At 38.8% G+C, this 17,941-nt stretch overlaps 1 protein-coding gene across 9 annotated transcripts in view; it reads right to left on the bottom strand.

Moving 5' to 3' along the window:
• Positions 1-4,622: 4,622 nt before the first annotated feature.
• Positions 4,623-17,941, bottom strand: part of si:ch211-272n13.3 (ankyrin repeat domain-containing protein 26) — a 32,044-nt gene continuing 18,725 nt past the window's right edge. For 6 of the 9 annotated variants that reach the window (XM_049474543.1, XM_049474538.1, XM_049474541.1 and 3 more), the window contains 19 exons: positions 17,734-17,875; positions 17,370-17,583; positions 16,951-17,134; positions 16,287-16,433; positions 15,753-16,139; positions 14,645-15,226; positions 13,636-13,788; positions 13,264-13,439; positions 13,037-13,130; positions 12,570-12,596; positions 11,549-11,626; positions 10,792-10,926; positions 10,192-10,304; positions 9,529-9,673; positions 9,078-9,368; positions 7,703-7,938; positions 6,332-6,581; positions 4,989-5,034; positions 4,623-4,893 (listed from right to left, as the gene is read on the bottom strand). In XM_049474543.1, coding sequence (XP_049330500.1) covers positions 4,730-4,893; positions 4,989-5,034; positions 6,332-6,581; positions 7,703-7,938; positions 9,078-9,368; positions 9,529-9,673; positions 10,192-10,304; positions 10,792-10,926; positions 11,549-11,626; positions 12,570-12,596; positions 13,037-13,130; positions 13,264-13,439; positions 13,636-13,788; positions 14,645-15,226; positions 15,753-16,139; positions 16,287-16,433; positions 16,951-17,134; positions 17,370-17,583; positions 17,734-17,875 — 3,564 coding nt within the window. In that variant the 3' untranslated portion in view covers positions 4,623-4,729. Of the gene's footprint in view, positions 4,894-4,988; positions 5,035-5,936; positions 5,995-6,331; positions 6,582-7,702; positions 7,939-9,077; positions 9,369-9,528; positions 9,674-10,191; positions 10,305-10,791; positions 10,927-11,548; positions 11,627-12,569; positions 12,597-13,036; positions 13,131-13,263; positions 13,440-13,635; positions 13,789-14,644; positions 15,227-15,752; positions 16,140-16,286; positions 16,434-16,950; positions 17,135-17,369; positions 17,584-17,733; positions 17,876-17,941 lie in introns of all 9 variants that reach the window. The other 3 variants (XR_007437820.1, XM_049474539.1, XM_049474540.1) reach the window with 3 other exon arrangements.

The following is a 17,941-nucleotide window of genomic DNA, read 5'->3' as shown; positions in this document are numbered from 1 at the left end:
TATTTGAGACATTTCTTCCCACTGAGGTGCATATTATTTTCTGTGTTTAATTTAATTTTTCTGTAATGTCAGAGAAAAGTCATCAGCATTCACAATAATTCAAGTATGAAGCATATGTATGGAAGTGCATGTTTACAGATTGATATATGCAAGAGAGGCCAACAGCCCCACCTTTTGGGAGCTCAGTCATACAAGCCACCAAGAAATGCAAAACATACGGTGTGCACTGCATACATCTATGTAATCTTATCAGAGCTTTAGGACTTTCATGAAGAATTGAGCCTGCCCCCTTAAGCTGCACAAACCAACACAAATCTATTTTATTACTGTTATTTGGAATAGGCATGTGACAGGGTAGATAGGAGGTATCCTACCTCCGGCTTTGGTAAACGCCTTTAAACAATTTGTGCTCTCCTTGTAAAGGCATTTAAGGTACTAAATCAAAAAGCAATATGCATTTGTAAAAAAAAAAAAAAAAAAAGCATGACTTTATGGAATTACAGAACATTACTTAAACTTAGACAAAAGTGTGTTTTGGCTAACAAGAATTATATAGCATTTTATCATGTTAAGGATCCTGTCATAAAAGCTCCTCTCTGCTCATCTTCAGCTGCAGTACAAACATGGTAATCCATGCCCATGTTTAACAGCTTGAGAAAATCTTCTCCTCACCGAACTGTTCACAGAAACAAAAAAAGTATTTAGTTTGGCATCCCTGCCCAGCACTTTTTAGAGGATTGCCCATCCACTGCAACCCTGAAATAGCTTGTTAATGAGCTGATTATCTAATTATCTGCCAGGACTAGACTATGACTCTACTTTAGACTCTACTAAAGGCCTTTGTCCGAAGATGCATTTTTCAACATGCATAACCACTAATCTCACTAAACCAGTTGAAAACTTCATTTAATTTCTGAATATTAATTATTTTCTTTATATCTTTGCAAGGATTCAAGTTTTTGTTAAAAAAAATCCAAATCTTATGACAAAGAATTCTGTGTCTGTGTATATTCAGATTCCTCAGTACAAAAAAATTAACAACTGAAACTAATACAATCTTATAATCAGGGGCGGATCTAGCCATTTTGGGGCCCTAGGCTAAATATAAACAAGGGGCCCTCTTTCTTGAAACAAACACATAAACCAAATAACTAGAGATGGAACGACCGATCGGCAGTGTATCGGTATCGCCCGATTTTCAGCCAAAATACGCTATCGGCGATCGGCAGATATTCTTCTGATTTTAGCCGATCTGATTCAGGAGTTTAGGGTTGAGCAGTTTATCAGAGCTGTGTGTGGATGGAACTGGTGTAACTGCTCGCTTACAGGAAGCTGCAGTTCCTCATCCAACCACTAGTCAGAGCTGCAGCAGCACAAGCCAAGCTGTCTTTACTCAGTCACAGAGCTACAGCCCAGCCACGGGCTACAGGCTCAGCTGAGCCAGTCTGGAGCGTTTTTTACGTTTTAAAGTTTATCTGTGTAGGAAATAAAGGTTTTAACCCCACTAACCGGATAATACAGCTCTCTACAGTTCATCCCAAGCAGCTAACAGCAGCAGTTTAGAGCAGCCGTCACGGAGTCACTGCTCGGATTACATTATAAACAGGTCAGTTAGCTACTAAACTAAGGAGTTTAGTGGACACACCACGGCTGCAAGGTTAGACTGTTGAAGGCTACTGAAGACTATTAAAGGCTATTGGAGGTTATTGAAAGGGTTATTGGGGGCAGAAATCAGTAAAGGCTGGTTAGATAAGTGATTCACGTCCTCGACCTTTGCTGCGGTGAAACTGTGACTAGCGCTGTCACAGTGATGTTTATTAACGTCATTAAAACAGATTTTGTCAGGTATTGTCTTAAATATTTACACATAACTTATATCTCTCCTAAAAAGCGTTTATTTTGGTCAGTAACACTCGTGTTTATTTACTAGCAGTGTAAAATACCAGTGTTTGCTTAGGCGTGGATGTAATTAGGGGAATCTGTACCAGGTTTGTCTGGCACCTGTGTGGCATTAATGTGGCATTTGGCCCCGCCCAATATCGGTATCGGCGATCGGCCGATCGTGGTAAAAGACGATCGGCGATCGGAATCGGCCCCAAAAACACTGATCGGTCCAGGAGGTGTAAAAAAGGAGGTGAATTTTGTCAGTGCATCTGCGATTCTTTTGCTCTCTGCCCGTTTCTTTCGTTTAGCAGAACCACTTTCATAACTCCGCTTCATTTTCACTGTGACAGCTCTCACTCTAGTCCACTCTAGTACAGTTCCCGCTGTTTTGGCTTTAAGTCACGTCGTGTGGCACGTTGCTACGTCATCATATTATGGACTAGTTCAATGCAATTCTACTGATATTTCTGTTGTTTTTTTAATAGAAATATGTTTTTCTTTACTTTACATAAGTAACAAATTAACATTGTTTTTGGTGTAGCTGGGATGGTCAGATTTGGGGGCCCCTATGGAGGACAGATTTGGTCGTGGCCCTAGGCAAATGCCTAGGTTTGCCTAATCAAAGAACCACCTCTGCTTATAACCCAAACAAAATGAATAGCAATAACTGAATAAACAGCATTAACAGACATAGGACAAAACACAGAATATACTGTTTTTTTTTCTTTTCTTTAAGTTTTTCCTTTAATATTTCAGCTTTTTGAACATAATACTGAAATGCATTATATGGACACAAGAACAGACACAAAAATGACACAAATGCAATAAATCTGTACCACACAATGCAGTACATAGTTTGGACTAGCTTGGACTTGGTCCACCACCAGAGTGACTAGGAAAGGTCACTGCGTCACACTAACCTTTCAGTTCAAGTAGAACACGATTTAACAAAAACACGAACCTTTCCCAAATGACAAGTTTTATGCTTGTAAATTAAGAAAGCTGACATATATATTGCACCAAAGCACAGAATGTACCGTACCATTGGTATAATATGGCAATAATAGTCATGCTATTAAATCCAATACTTACTGTTTCATAAAACAAAATGCATCCACTACAAAAAAAACATGAACAAATATAAACAATTCAAAATTAAAGTAATGATAAGCTGTAACAGGCTTAAAAATGTAGCAGCAAAAGGGATTTTTTTTTAAAAAGCTGCACTCTGCACGTACCCATATATCAAAACCGTTATGGCTTCCACCACTTGTTCACTAAAAAGATTGAAAACATTTCATTTTGCTCCTGAGTATCTGAGGTACAAAGTGCATTGTCAGTCTATCTTATATTAAAAAAATAATAACAATAAAAACATTGGAGTGGTAGTGTTTAGGCTTTGGCCTTTTTCTGTGATTGTGCGCTCGTCAGATGATGCACAGTTCTACCTGAACGCTTTTACTTCCTCTTTCTTCTTCTGATTCTTCTATCTGGCCTGTGACTTACTATTCTTTTTGTTGCCTCAATTTATTCCACATTCCACAATCTTTTATCTTATTTATCCAATACATTTCTGCACCAGCACAGCCTTTTCCTGTACTGAGTGATCAAGAGCAGCACTGTGTTTAAAACGCACTTCATAATCCAAAATCTGATCACTGTAAACTCTGCCAATATTTTAGTCAATGTGTTCACATGAACTTGGGTAAGTTTACTCAGACAATAGTCAGATTTTTGTCTTTGGAACCAGCCATTAATCTCACTAAATAAGTCTTGTAAATCAAAAACTTCATGCCTGCGTTTTTATTTTTCATCAAACCACAATATGAGGGTTATTTAAATCTTTCATTTTCAGCTATGCTATTTTTTTTTAAATGTGGTGTCCATCTTGTGAGTGCTGAGTTCTACGCTGCTTGCTTATTTCCAGTACCATTGTCTGTTTTTTAATCATGCCATACTAAGAATACTAAGATTTTTGTTTTAAATAATCAGAAAACTGCGGTAATCAGATTTTGAATGATTTTTTTGTACAAGTTAGAATCTACAGGTAGAATTGTGCACCATAGCTTTAACTTCTTTCATTTCTTAGCACTGTAAAAATAACTTAAGTAACTCTCACAACAGCTTCTTTAAAACCTAGGACCAATAAAGATTACTAAACATCCTGATACCCAATAATATTAGACCATATCATTTTACATTTATATTTCAATCCTATAATCCCGTAGTTTTCATTTATGAAAAATATCTCTGCATGAATAACTTTCCTGAACTTAAATAAACAGAAGAAACTCACAGTGTTAACAAATATAAATAGTGTAGCACTGAGAACTGAGTTACCTATAAAAATTTGCGCGTTTGTTTTTTTTATATATTTCTTCTTCTTTTTCATAGTTTCTCTTCATAAAAGAGTTATGTTTATGTTATCCAGGTGCTAAATTTAAAACAGTGTTGTTTTAAAATGAATTTCCTAGCTGTCTTACATCTTCAGGACCTCATCAGTTCATATTTCAGCGAAGCAATGTCCAAAGCATAATCGCTAATTATTGGTGCATTATTGGCAATCAATACCGACTAAAATGTGTCAGTATTGACTTTGTCTACTGTCGGCCAACCAATACATCGATCAGGTCCTATTTAAAATGATAAACTGGTAAACTTCACTCTCTCTATATACAAATATACCAAACTATTACCGTTATTTCCTCTGTAAATCAGAAGTGTACAAATCAACAATGTTAAATTCTTCTCATATTCTCTGTATTTTAGGAAGGTTTAAGGTCATAATAATTGTGCAAAGCTCCTAAGCACATTGGCCCTTTTTAATGTGAGGTCTACACTCTGGTCAGATCATGTAGTTCTTCTTGAGAACCTCCAGATACTGCTGGGTGGCTCTGCTCAACGGATCCTGCTGCTCCAGATTAATGTTAAAATTCAGATTCTTCTGAGACTCAGAGGCAGAACCCACTGGAGACATTCGGGCCGATCCACCATCCAGCTCAGCTGTGACTGGGAGTGAGAAACAGAAATCAGATATGCAGACCAGCCTATAATGCTGGAAGGTAAGAGGATTGTACATATTATTGTACATCAGTAAAACTCACCACAGTCCAACTCCTTTGATATGTTTTTCTCTAGTTCCGACTGCATCTGCATGGGGAGACAAAATGAACATCAGCACTAATTGTACCGCAATTGTTAAACATTCTTTTTAAAACTTTATAGAAAGGTTTAGGCTGAATTTTTGTGGCTTTAAAAATTTTAGCAATAGAGTATTCACTTCAGTGATGAGCTAAATAATGGTCAAAATTACAATAAATTTTTTTTTTACAAACATTTCCCATATTCTTAAACTTCAGGATAAAAAATGTGCAACTTCAGATATATCATTTGTTTTGACTTTAGTACTTCAGTTAAAATGGATCTCAATACAGGGCATAAAATATTAAGCATCAACATAAAGCTTCAAGCTTTATTATAGAATAAAATATTATATAATGTACTTAGTGGACTGGATTTAATATTAAAACCCACGGATGTTAAATATGACAAATGGAAAAGCTGTGTTAAAACCAAGAACAAATGAAATGAATAAAAATGAGCAATGAGTTTACTAATCCTATCCTTGCAGTAACTGGCAAACAGTGCAACTGCTCTAGCAAAACAACTTAAAAAAATCAACACAATTAATCACTGTCCCCACATGCAGTAGATACGCCAACTCATGTCTGAAATCTGATCTGTGCGTCTTTAGTTGAAGACAAGAGACGTTTAACTGCCAATAATCTCGCTTTTTACACCTCTTGGCTAATCGACCGCAACTGGGGTACATGATAAATTGTTAAGTAATGTTTTTGCCAAACTATTATTTTAATATAATTATATTTAACCATATATTGTGCTCTAAAAAAAAGTTCAATTAAAAGTTCACGTTACTGAACTGCCGATTTGAGACTGTGCAATAACATGCTGTTTTGGGGCAGAAAAGGTTATTCAAAAGGTCAGGCAGTGAGAAAGTACTGTGCACCAGTGATCTACACAGAACTACACACCTGCTTATGAATCAGGCTGAAGAGAAGAGAGGTGAGAGACAGACTTTTGAGCTAGAAGCTGAAGGAGCAAGAAACAGAAGAGGTTATATGTGCACAGTCCCTCTATTAGAAACGTTAGAAACAAGGAAATGACAGAAACAGACGGGAGAAAGTGTTAAAAAAAGTGTTGAAAGTTGAAGGAGTGGGAAAAGAGTTGGAAAAATTATGTTAATGGGATTTGACTAGATATAATTATATGAATAGATTAAAAACTGGCTAGCCAAGAAATTGCTGATTCATTTCTGTAAGTTTGCTGTTTCTAATGACACTATGAAAATGATAATGCTTCATAAGGGTGAAAGATAAATATGATACCTACACCTGTTCAACACTGCCTCAAGCCTACCATAGCTCACCTTTGCCAGGTATGCTTCTACACGGTTGCTTGGTGGTTCCCCTACAGAACCTAGCAGAGGGGATCCCAGGCCCAGGCTTCTGTTGAGGGGTCCCAGTGAGGCCCCATAGGCCCCCACAGAACCTAGAGATGCTGCATCCAGCCCTGGCCCTGCCAGACTGCCGTTCATGATGCTGCTGGTGAGCAGAGACTTGCTGCGCTGTCTCTCACTCAGCAGCTTAGTATTAGCCTCTGCTAGCCGCTCATTAGACCTGACAACAAGAGCATCAGTAAAAAAACAATAAGATCAATAAAGTCAAATTTAACAATGATGAAGATAGCTGCAGTTATGATATGTCTGATCATGGATTGTCAAGCATGATGACATTTGTCTTACCACTCTATGATGTAGCTTTAAGTCTCAGCTGTATGTGTTGACAAGCTTAAGTTTCTTAAAGAAAGGTTTACACTTGGTCCATTCAGACAGCTTGTATCTGGATTGTTTCTGGGCAGATTGTATTCTCAATAGGGGTGGGCGATATGGCCCAAAAATAATATCACGATATTTCATGGTATTTTTGCGATAACGGTACTCTTGGCGATATAAATTAATGATTTTTTTTTTTTTCAAGAATACACTACTGCAACAAAATCAAAATTTTATTTCATTATTGCATACGATTTATGTCACACCCCTACCTGAGATAAATTATACTGGACAGATATAATCTGTCTCTAGTAGATATATAATAGGAAATGAGAACAGTATGATTTTTTTTTTGCTAAAAACAGCAAAAAAGGTAGTACCCTGATGTAATAATTAGGGTGGGTGATATGTCACGATATTTTTAGGGTAAAATATCGTTCATGATATTTAAAAATGTTGGCGATATTATCGCGTACAATACGATATGGCACACCCCTAATTCACAACTGTTGTCATTGTGTCATACTGCGCCAATTTGAGTGTTTTGAGTTGAGATTATATCATTATATCATTTTTACAAGTTTTTTTCAGAAATCAGCTTTATAAAAATCAGGATCTGAGAAACAAACGTAAACAGTGCCAGAATAAAATTCCTTTAGAATAAGAAATAAAACCTTTCCCATCATTTCTGGATATCATACCAGATAACAGCAGTAGTCATGTAGAGTAAGATTATGGAGATCTTCTTAAATGTAGTCTGCATTTTCAGGAGGATCATAATGAGTTACCGCTAGGGGAATTTATCCAGGTTTTTTTTAGAATCCTGACACTCAATTCTTGTAATAACCAGGTGTAAACCGTTTCAAAGTCTCTGGGCTTGTACATCTACAGTAGAATGCTTGTTATGTGTTATGTAACCAACAGTATAAAAAAAAGGTGTTATGACTGCTGATGTGTAATTTTCACCTGTCCAGTTTGGCAGCGAAGCTCTTTCGGAGTCTCAGCTCCTCGGTGTACAGCTGTTTATAGCGTTCAAGCTCTGTGCGACTGGAGTCTCTTTGTACTTGGCTGTCCTGCTGGTTGGTGCGCACGCGGCTTAGCTCACCCTCCAACTCTTTAATGCGCTGCTCCAGCTGAGCTCTCTGGCTGGCCTCGTTAGCTGCCTTTATCTGCTCCAAAGCCTCCTGAGAAGCCGCCTGGGTCTGGCAACAAATACAACAGACTATCACCACTGTTTCTTTAATGATTCATTAAACTGTTCGCTAAGGGTGTGGAAATCCAATGTGAAAGATGAGTTAAGATCTTAACAAGGCAACCTACAGGGGTTGGACTATTGAACTGAAACACCTGGTTTTAGACCACAATAATTTATTGTCCCAACGGACAGTTCTGGGGGAAACAGAAGAGTTGAGGTGCACATTGAATTCTGCCGTGATTGGGGCAGCCGTGGTTTTATGTTTTTTGGATACAATCCGGATTAGCACCCGAACATCCCTTTCAGACAGCTTCCTCTTGCGTCCACAGTTAATCCTGTTGGATGTGGTTCGTCCTTCTTGGTGGTATGCTGACATTACCCTGGATACTGTGGCTCTTGATACATCACAAAGACTTGCTGTCTTGGTCACAGATGCGCCAGCAAGACGTGCACCAACAATTTGTCCTCTTTTGAACTCTGGTATGTCACCCATAATGTTGTGTGCATTGGAATATTCTGAGCAAAACTATGCTCTTACCCTGCTAATTGAACCTTCACACCCTGCTCTTACTGGTGCAATGTGCAATTAATGATGACTGGCCACCGGGCTGCTCCAATTTAGGAAACCGCACACACTAAAATGACAAGGTGTTTTAGTTTCATTGTCCAACCCCTGTATATCATCCGTGTTAAAATGAGCTTCTTTTTGTGGTTATTTTAACCCTAGTATACTCTATTCACACATCTCACAGATATGGCAACTGGCATCACCTGTAACTTGAGCCAATGATGCACACTTTTTAACAAGTCATGCACTGGAGTTAGAAAACGCCATTTTATAAGGCAGAACAAAACAACTCAACATGAGAACAAGGAAATTCAATACTTAACTTATTTGGTAGCCAGCCTAGCACATTTAACCTACACTGGACTGCTTTTAGCAAATTATTTAAATTAAACACTTTGGGAATATTATTGTACAGTAATAAAAAAAATTGGATTGACATTGGATGTTGCAGGTACGTGATATAAGACAACTTAAATTAATATAACCAAAGAGGGAATAAAAAGATTCCTAAAGATCCTAAAGATTCATAAACATTCCAACTTTTATCCTTAAATATGTCGTATTTGCTTTGCCCATACCTGCAGAAAGAGGTTGACCTCCTCCAGTTTGTGGCGGATCTCCTGTCTGGCTCTCTCCTCAGTCTCTCTACGATATTGCTCAGCTTGGCTCTGATCCATGAGCCCTGACTCCACTTGTCTGCGCAGACCCGTTACCTCCTCCTCCAGCTGCCTCTTGCTGCGCTCCAGACACTCGTGACTGCGGCGCAGGCTCTTCAGCGAGCCGAGCTGCTCCTTTAGCTGTTTGTTCACCTCTTCCAGTCTGGAACAGCGTGAAGCCTCTCGCTCCAACTGCACCTGGAGATCATCCACCTGTGGAGTGGAGTAAAGGTGGTGAGGGTAAAAAAAATAATAATTGGGTAAAATAAAGACATAGCAGGACAGAAATAAAGAAAGCTTAATAAAGTATGTTAAAGAGTTGTTAAATGATAAATGTTGAAGACAAATCAGCGCAGTGTCAGTGATAACATACTTTACTCTTCATCCTGCTGATGGCTCCTTCTGCTTCACTATGTCTATGTCCCGTCTCTCCTCTTAGACTGCCAAAAGGAGAAGCCAGCTCTCCTCCATCCTGTTCTCTTAGCTTCTTTTTCGCAGTCTTCACCAAAGTTCGCAACCTAACACAGATGTAAGGGGTTTAATTTTCACACATACATACAATGCATTACAATCATAGTTTCTAATACATGTCAAATTACAACAATCTATGTTAATAATACATTTCAAATATAGGAAATAAATATAAAAATATACATGAGTTCATATTATATTCTATTTTTCATTTTAAACACAGTATTTTTATGTCTGTATATTGTGTATAAAAACAGCTGGAATTGATACGAACTCTGTACAATGATAAAAAAGCTAGATATCTTTTAAGATTCTTAAGACATTTTCTGTACTTGAACAGCCAGATAGCACAATTTATATGTTCTAATCTGGTGTGCCATGAAATATTTTACACTTTAAAAACAAATTTTAAGTCTCAGAGTCAGGACTCACCACAGCATAGCACTTATCACCTAGTGCACACAATACACCACCACGCTGGCGAGGCAGGGGCTACACAGTCAAACACGTCTACAGCTGGGTCTCGCAGCACTGCGAGGGTGGGCGGTAAGAATTAAAGTGTCACCTGTACATTTCTTTCTGTAGCTCAGTGTTTCTCTTCATTTCCTCATCCAGCCGGGAATCCACAGCTTTCTTCTGCTCTGCTATCTTCTTGGCCTTCTTCTTCTCTAACTCCATCTAGTGTTTACAGGGAGCAGTATGGTTAGATGTGAAAAATATATATACATGCTTGTGAATCCAGTATAAATACAAATATATATATATATATATATAACTGTAAAAAAAAAAGAAACTTGGCAGTCTGTTGTTCTTTAAATACAATTAGTGCAACAACAGAAAAGCGGGAGGCCTAGATGGTATTTCAGGACAGGTCCTGAAAGTGTGCGCCATCAAGCTGGCTGCCACCTTCATTGACATCTTCATCCTCTCTGTCTAAAACAGACTGTCCTTGCTGCTTTATAAAGCCACAACCATCATCCCTGTCCTAAAGCCATCCCTCATCACATGCTTAAATGAATCTATCGCTCTCGTTCCCATAGTTGACTTAACTTTTCAGACTAAACTTCAGACTAAGCATGTATTAAGAAAAGCCTTCCGAAGCTTGTTTGACTTTTTCAATAACTTACTTATCACTGAGCATAAGTGTGGCCATTTTCTTTAATACCTGACTGCTGAGCTCTCCTTTCTCCTTCTCTAATTCAGCAAGACGAAGTCCAATCCGTGAACGACTCTTGAGTTCTTCCTCCCACAGAGCCTGTGAGTCCTGGGCATTGTGGGATAGCATAGACTGCTTCTGCATCTGAAAAAGAAAAACAATTATCAATCAAAGGTTAAGAGTTTCACATATTCAGCATTTTTAATGCACTAAATGATATTTTAAGATATAAAAAATGTTAAAATATAGAAATGAATAGAGTATTGAACTGTTCTGCCCAATATCAAGTAAAAAAATATCATTATCATTAGTAGTTTAATATTTGTGTGCATTTTGCTACATAACACTACCGAACTACCAAAAAACTGCATTGTTCTCTTCTATTTATTTTCAAATACTGTTTTAGATCAGAAGAATGTAGCCCCTCCATTTCCATTTCATCGTGAGACAATAGCGTCAATCAAAACTGAACTAAAAACAGTTATGTGTAAGTTTTATGGATATTTGTGTATTCTCAAATTTGACACTTAGAATTTACTGCAATTGTTAGTATTAGTCATTTGTATGAAATTGAGATGTACACTACATATCCTGCAATACATTTAACCAAATGTGACATTCTAGTGTGAATGCAAGTTGCTACCTCCAAGCCTTAAATTGTTCTACCTAAAAACGTGTATACCCTAGTCAGTAGATAAAAACACACTTTTTAAGACTACTACAATGTCAGATGACCTTTTAAAACATTAAGTGAGAAAATACCCACCTCACGACTGAGCTGATCCTCCAGAGTCATCTTACTGCTTTGAAGATTTGTAACCAAATCTTCAAATCTATGTCGCATCTGTGAAGATTCAAAAGAGAAGAGGTCACACAAGTTCATTCTATAACAATACAAAGCACCAGAAACATCTAGACGTTTGGTGACATGCTTCATGCAGTTCAAAAGATATTGCCAAAATCAAGGCAAGAAACCATTGCTACAGCAGGAGAAGAGAGTTCATTTGACAGCAAGCTAAATCAAATGAAACAAGTTGAATCTGCATAGAAATACCACCACCAAGAGCAGAAACATTCCATAAACAACCCAACAGAGAATTATAATCATTACTCAAACCATGTATAATAAAGTTGTTCATATTTTGTGTAAACATTTAAAAAAATATATATTTTGCAGAAGTAGGGCTGAGCAACACATACAGTTACAAGAACCTATACGTATGTATGTCTGTCTAAAACCGAACAGGAAAATGTTCAATGCTTAAATCCAACTAAAATGCTCTGTTCCAGTACACCTGTAAATAAAATGAATGTCTAACAAGCAGGTGAGCAGATATGTCTGTAGGCTGTATATATTAAGGAATAATGTAAAGCGGAGCGTTTTTAAAACACAAAATATAACCATTTATTAATGTTATGTTGTCCAATTACATTCAGTATTTAAAACAAATATTAAGAAGCTACATTTAACAAAGAATTTACAAACAAAAGAAAATACTTTTAATTAAGCTTAAAATTTTGCACATTAATCTCATATTTAGTTGTTCATTTTAAATCGAAAGCCAAATGCATATTTATTTTTATACTTTTTGTTTATTGCCCAGCCCTACAGAAAATGAGAATTTTGTATTGTTTCCTGTTTTTTTTATTGATTTGGGTTGAATCTGGACAATCCTGTTACAAAACTAAAGCAATCGATATCAGATTTCACACCCAGCACATTTCTTCATCAACACAGAGTCAGTAAAAGGGGCTGCTAGCATCACAGCTACACGTAAGATACCAACCCCTCCTCCTGGTGATGAATTTGATGGCTGTGGAAAGAACACTAATACAATCAGTTTACGGCAGCTGTGAACACATTTCTTCTCTCTCTAAAAAAATATCAATGTTGAAGGTTTTAGGTCTGAATTATATGTACCAAAAGGTATCGAACCTTTAGGTGCATAAAGTAAAAAGAGGCACACACAGTACGCCATTTTTTTTTTGATCACATTTCTTCAACATGTGCTTTTAAACACGGTTTCATTTTAAATAAGCTGATTTCCTTGGTTTATGCAACAGTGATTTATGGGATTAAGAAGAAATCTTTGCTGCAGTACCTTGTAAGGACACTATAGAAAGCTAAGGGCTGCCGCTATTGAATGTCTTTAAACTCTTAATCAGCTACAACAAATTGCACATCAGATAAAAGGATTCATCACAATCGATAATCTGAATAGTTTCAGGTCAATCAGAAAGAATTGTTACTCACCACATTTGCTTCCTGGACTTCTTTCTGAAGCACTTCAATGCGGTTGGTCTGCTGTTTGGCGGCCGCCTCCAGTCTGGCGTTCTCAATCTCTAACCTGTGGTGAGGTCATAATCACATTAAGCTCTCTCTCTCTCTCGCTAGAAACTTTAGGCTCTGTAACCCTTTAGATCAATCTCAGCCATCATAGAATAATAAGCAACTATTTAAATACTGCTGTACTGCTGTACCTTTGCACTGCTTCCTCTAGTTGTTTAATAGTTTGTTCTGTGCTTGTTGAAGCAGCGAGCACCTCCTGTAGTTTCTGACCAGTGCTGATGACCTCTCGCTCTTTCTCATCCAGGCTGCCCTTCAAGCTGTTTATGCGCCTTTCCCCCTGCACATACTGCTCCTCGCTCTCCTGCAGCTGAGTCACAACAAAGAAAAGGCCATTAGAGCCACATCAACTTTGAGCTAAATAGAAAGCCAAAAGGCACCTTGATGTAATATAGTTGGTCACTGTAAGCAGCTTACTTACAGTGTCAAAAAAGAGTTAATTTAAGATCATGCCATAGCCATTATAATCTCCTATTTGGAAAGAAAAAATGCTTTTGGAGAGTTACCTTTCCCCTAAGTCTGTCCAACTCTTTCTGCGTGCGCACTTTCTCTTCCTCCAGGTCATTGCGGTAGCGAGTGTTGACCTCCAGAGATGCCTCACACATGGACAGCTTCTTTAGAGAGTCTGCCAGTTCCTGCTGCAGCTGCCTTAAAGAGCTCTGTCATGGAGAAAGCAGTACGTTACATCAATCGCTACCAATCATCTACGAATACACAAGTTCTTCACCCTTATGCTCTGCGACTTCTTATTCCACACTAAGAATAAAAGGATTACTATTTAAAAATTACATGCAAAGCAATGCAAAGTAGTTGTTTCTAAATTATATACACAGTATATCTGCAGGTATAGGAAAATTAATCAGAGATAAACTTAAGACCTCTTTCACACAATAACAAAACGGCAAAAAACACACAACACTAATATTAAGTTTACATACTTCACTCTCCACTTTACAATTAAAATAGGGTCCAGTGCAAATTGAGGTTATCCAACAACCGCTGCCTCAAGAGTCCCCATACAAATCAGAGGTACTTAACTTGGGGATCCTGAGATAGTCCTTAGGGGGTTGTGAGAGTGATGTTATAAATGTATTGTGACTGACACTCTTGAAGCTTGTCAGAGTACAGTTAAAACGATGAGGAAAACTATACAAACAAACTATAACCACCATCTTTTCTGAACTTTGCATTTATTTTATTAAACCTAACTTTTGTATTACTGTATTTGACCGAGATACTCACAAATCTATCTTCAGAAATGAGTGGCACTTTAGAGTCTGTACAAATAATGCCAGACAAAATAAGTAATGAATAAATTTATATTTTTTTTTTTTCAAAATGTGACCTTGCTTGTGATGTGAAGTCAAAGACAAAATATCTGCATATATTTTTGCATTTCTTTGCTAAAATTACAAACCCAAAAAGGGGATGCACAGAGTTTGAAGTTTAGGGTTTTTGGATCATCTTAATAATAAAAGGTTATCTTTGAATAAATTTGCTGAGAGACCCACACACCTCTCTCTCGCCTTTCTCCTGCTCCAGTTTGTAGTTCTGCTCTCTGAGCTCAGCATTTTTGGTGGCCAGTTCTTTGCTCCTCTCTTCCACCAGCTGCACTCTCTCCTCTCCATCTGCCCGCAGCTGGTTCAGCACATCAGCAAACCGCTCTTGTGCATCTGTGGCTGCCCTTTCCTTGGCTGTGCCTTTGTTATTGGCCTCCTCAAGCTGCTGTCTGAGCAGCGCTGCCTCACTCTGGGCCTGGGCTAGCCTCTCCTGCACAGCTTCGTGCCTGGCAGAAGTCCGGGTAGACTGCTCCCGCTCACTCTGCAGTGCCGCCTCCAGCTCTTTTAAACGGGCTTGAGCCTGCTCCCGCTCTCGCATCACTGTCTCCAGCAGCACACCCTTCTCAGTCACGCTCAGAGCCGTGCGATGGCACTCATTCTCCAGACTGTTGGCACGGGCCTCAGCTTTGCTTAGCTTCTGCGACAGAGACTGGATAGTGTCTCGCTGGGAACCGGACTCCATAGAACGCTTGTCCTGAGCTCGCTGGTGTTCATCTCGCTCACGCTGCAGAGCGCGCTCTGCCTCTGTACGCAGCGCCTGAGGACAAAAGGGGCAAAGCTCATTATGAGTACTATATCTGACAGTGTGATAACTAGTACCTAAACTGCCAGTCAAACCTAATGTTTGATTCTTAATATTTTTCACTAAAGTCATAAAATAACAACAAAAGATAACAGTGGCTAAATACTATAATAGCTATATATATATATATATATATATATATATATATATATATATATTTAAAAAAGCCTAGTTTTATTAAAACAATAGGCATGTTAAGATAAGATAACTAATTTAGTTTGAACAATACGTTTGTCCAAGAAATAATTGTGATAAATTATGCTAATTTAATTTAGCAATAACACCCTTTGTAATAAAAATGGGCTTATGTGCCTTTCAGTAGCAATGGGCACCCATTTAAATAGTTAACCAGCTCTATTTGCTATGAAAACATAATAGGCAATATCATAAATTACGATTATAGGGTGTCCATATGGTAAATCAATATAATTATAAATATGTTCTAACAACAAACACACACACAACCTCTGCATATACAGACCTGACATCTTTCAGTCTCCTGCAGTGCTGCCTGAAGTCGTGCTCTGCTGGCCTCTGCCTCAGCCTCCAGCTGTTGACGTGTCTGCCTCTCATGCTCAAGCTTGGCGCTCACCACTGAGCATTCTGCCTTCAGTGCACTGAGCTGCCCATTGTACTGAAAGACAGTCTGGGTCAGAGCCTCTTCATTCAGCTTCAGGTCACGCCGGGCATCCTCAAGCCTCTCCCGCAGAGCATCCCTCTCCTCAGACAGTCTGCTCTCCTCTTGTTGGCTATGACAGTGTGAGCGATCCAACTCGGCCCGAACGCAGCTCAGTTCCTCCTGCAGGGTGCAGACCTGCTGCTGCAGCTCCCTCTCACGATCACTGACCTCTGTGAGCTGAGACATGACCTGGACAAAAACAAAACACAACATGGTCAGCATACACCTAATAGCCAATAGAACACACAAATGTTCTTTAGGCGGGTGCATATCAGGAATGGGGATTAAAGCACACAGATTCCACAATACCAAGAGATCTTACTGTTTTGACATTACCTCATTGCTCTTGTTGAGATTTTTAAGGTTCTCTTCCTCGATGTCCTGCTGCTTGCGTAGGTGACTGTTCAGCAATTCTTCTTGCAAAGCTCGGGCACTTCGTTCATGGGCCAAAAGACGCTGGGTTTCATTCCTGTCCTCTTCTAGCTGTGAGACATACATATAAGCAACACATGATACTCATACATTTACTGAAGCTTTTTATTATTATTCTTATCACTTTTGCTATGCTACGCTTTTTTATAATTTTTATTTCAATTTTTTTTCCCATTTTCTTTCCAGTTTACACGGCCAAATACTCAACCCACTCATTAGGACTCCCCCTATCACTAGTGATGCCCCAACACACCAGGAGGTTGAAGACTAGCACATGCCTCCACCGACACATTTGAAGTCAGCCACGCCTTGTGATGCGGACATCACCCTTGGAGTGATGTGGAAGGAGAGAGCACCATCTACCCACCCAGAGAGAGTAAGGCCAAGTGTGCAAGGCCAATTGTGCTTTCACAGGGCTCCGGTAGCAGGTGGCCAGCTACATAAACAGGATTCAAACTGGCACTTTCCTGATCATATTGCCAGCGCTTAGCTTGCTGGAACATTCGGAGCCCCCTTAAACTAAGCATTTTTAAGTCTTTTTTTTTTCATCATTCTCTCTGATAATTACCTGCTTCAAGGTGTTCATCAAAGCCCGCATCTCAAGCTCCAGGTTGCGCATATTAAGCTCTACTTTCTGCCTCTCCTCTGCCTCAGCGCGGTGCTGCTCTTCTTTCCTTCTCAGTTGCTCACGAGTCTTATCGTACAGCATGGATGCGCTCTGGTGCTTTTCTTGTTCTTGCTTCAACAAAAATCTACAGTGGACATAGAGCCAAAAAATAGTAAACTAAAAATACTTTACATGGTAACAAATTAATGTTAAATTAGTGTTATACACATTCCCTGTCAGTGTTTTTTGAATGTTATGGCCTATCTGTATACATCAATAATAATTTAAGATTCACTCATTTATTTTGTCTTGTTTTTGCTGGCCAAAATCACACACTCATCACAGACATATGATTCTTTAGAACACAAACTGCTGCTCACTTGAGGTTGTTGAGGTCGGTCTCTAACTCTAATCGTAAGTGCTCCAGGCTGGACTTGTTGTCTCTGGTCTCCTCCAGAAGGAGCCTAAGGTCACTCCGCTCCTGCTCCAGCTGAGATACCTTGTCAACTAGACGGCTGTGCCTGCTGCGTTCCCTCTGGATAGTGTGCTCATACTCTCGAAACATGTTCTGCAACTTCACCATGCTCACAGAATCTGCAGAAAGAGGGATGCATAAGCTGTGAATTTTACTGTAATTTTATATACTTAGTGATGGGAATAGCGGCGTCGAAAATTAACCAAAGAGTTACTTGTAGTAAAGTTAAAGTCAATGGCTCTGTTATAGTGGCGGTTTAAGCATCTCACCTATAGAGCTGGAGTCCAGCTGGTTGATGAGCAGAGAAGCATGGCGGTACCCTGATGCAGCAGAGTCCAGCTCTTCAGTGGCTGTGTCTGAAGACTGAGTGAGGTCTTCAAAATCATCTGCCATTTCCAACTCTCCACCACTCTGCACAGAACAAAGATGAAAGCGTGAAAAACATGTTCATTTCAATTAAGTACTATTTAACTGAAA

Source organism: Astyanax mexicanus, chromosome 2 (genome assembly GCF_023375975.1).
Source record: "Astyanax mexicanus isolate ESR-SI-001 chromosome 2, AstMex3_surface, whole genome shotgun sequence".
Classification (NCBI taxonomy): domain Eukaryota; kingdom Metazoa; phylum Chordata; class Actinopteri; order Characiformes; family Acestrorhamphidae; genus Astyanax; species Astyanax mexicanus.
Note: the sequence above shows the minus strand (reverse complement) of the source record. Positions and strands in the feature narration are given on the sequence as shown.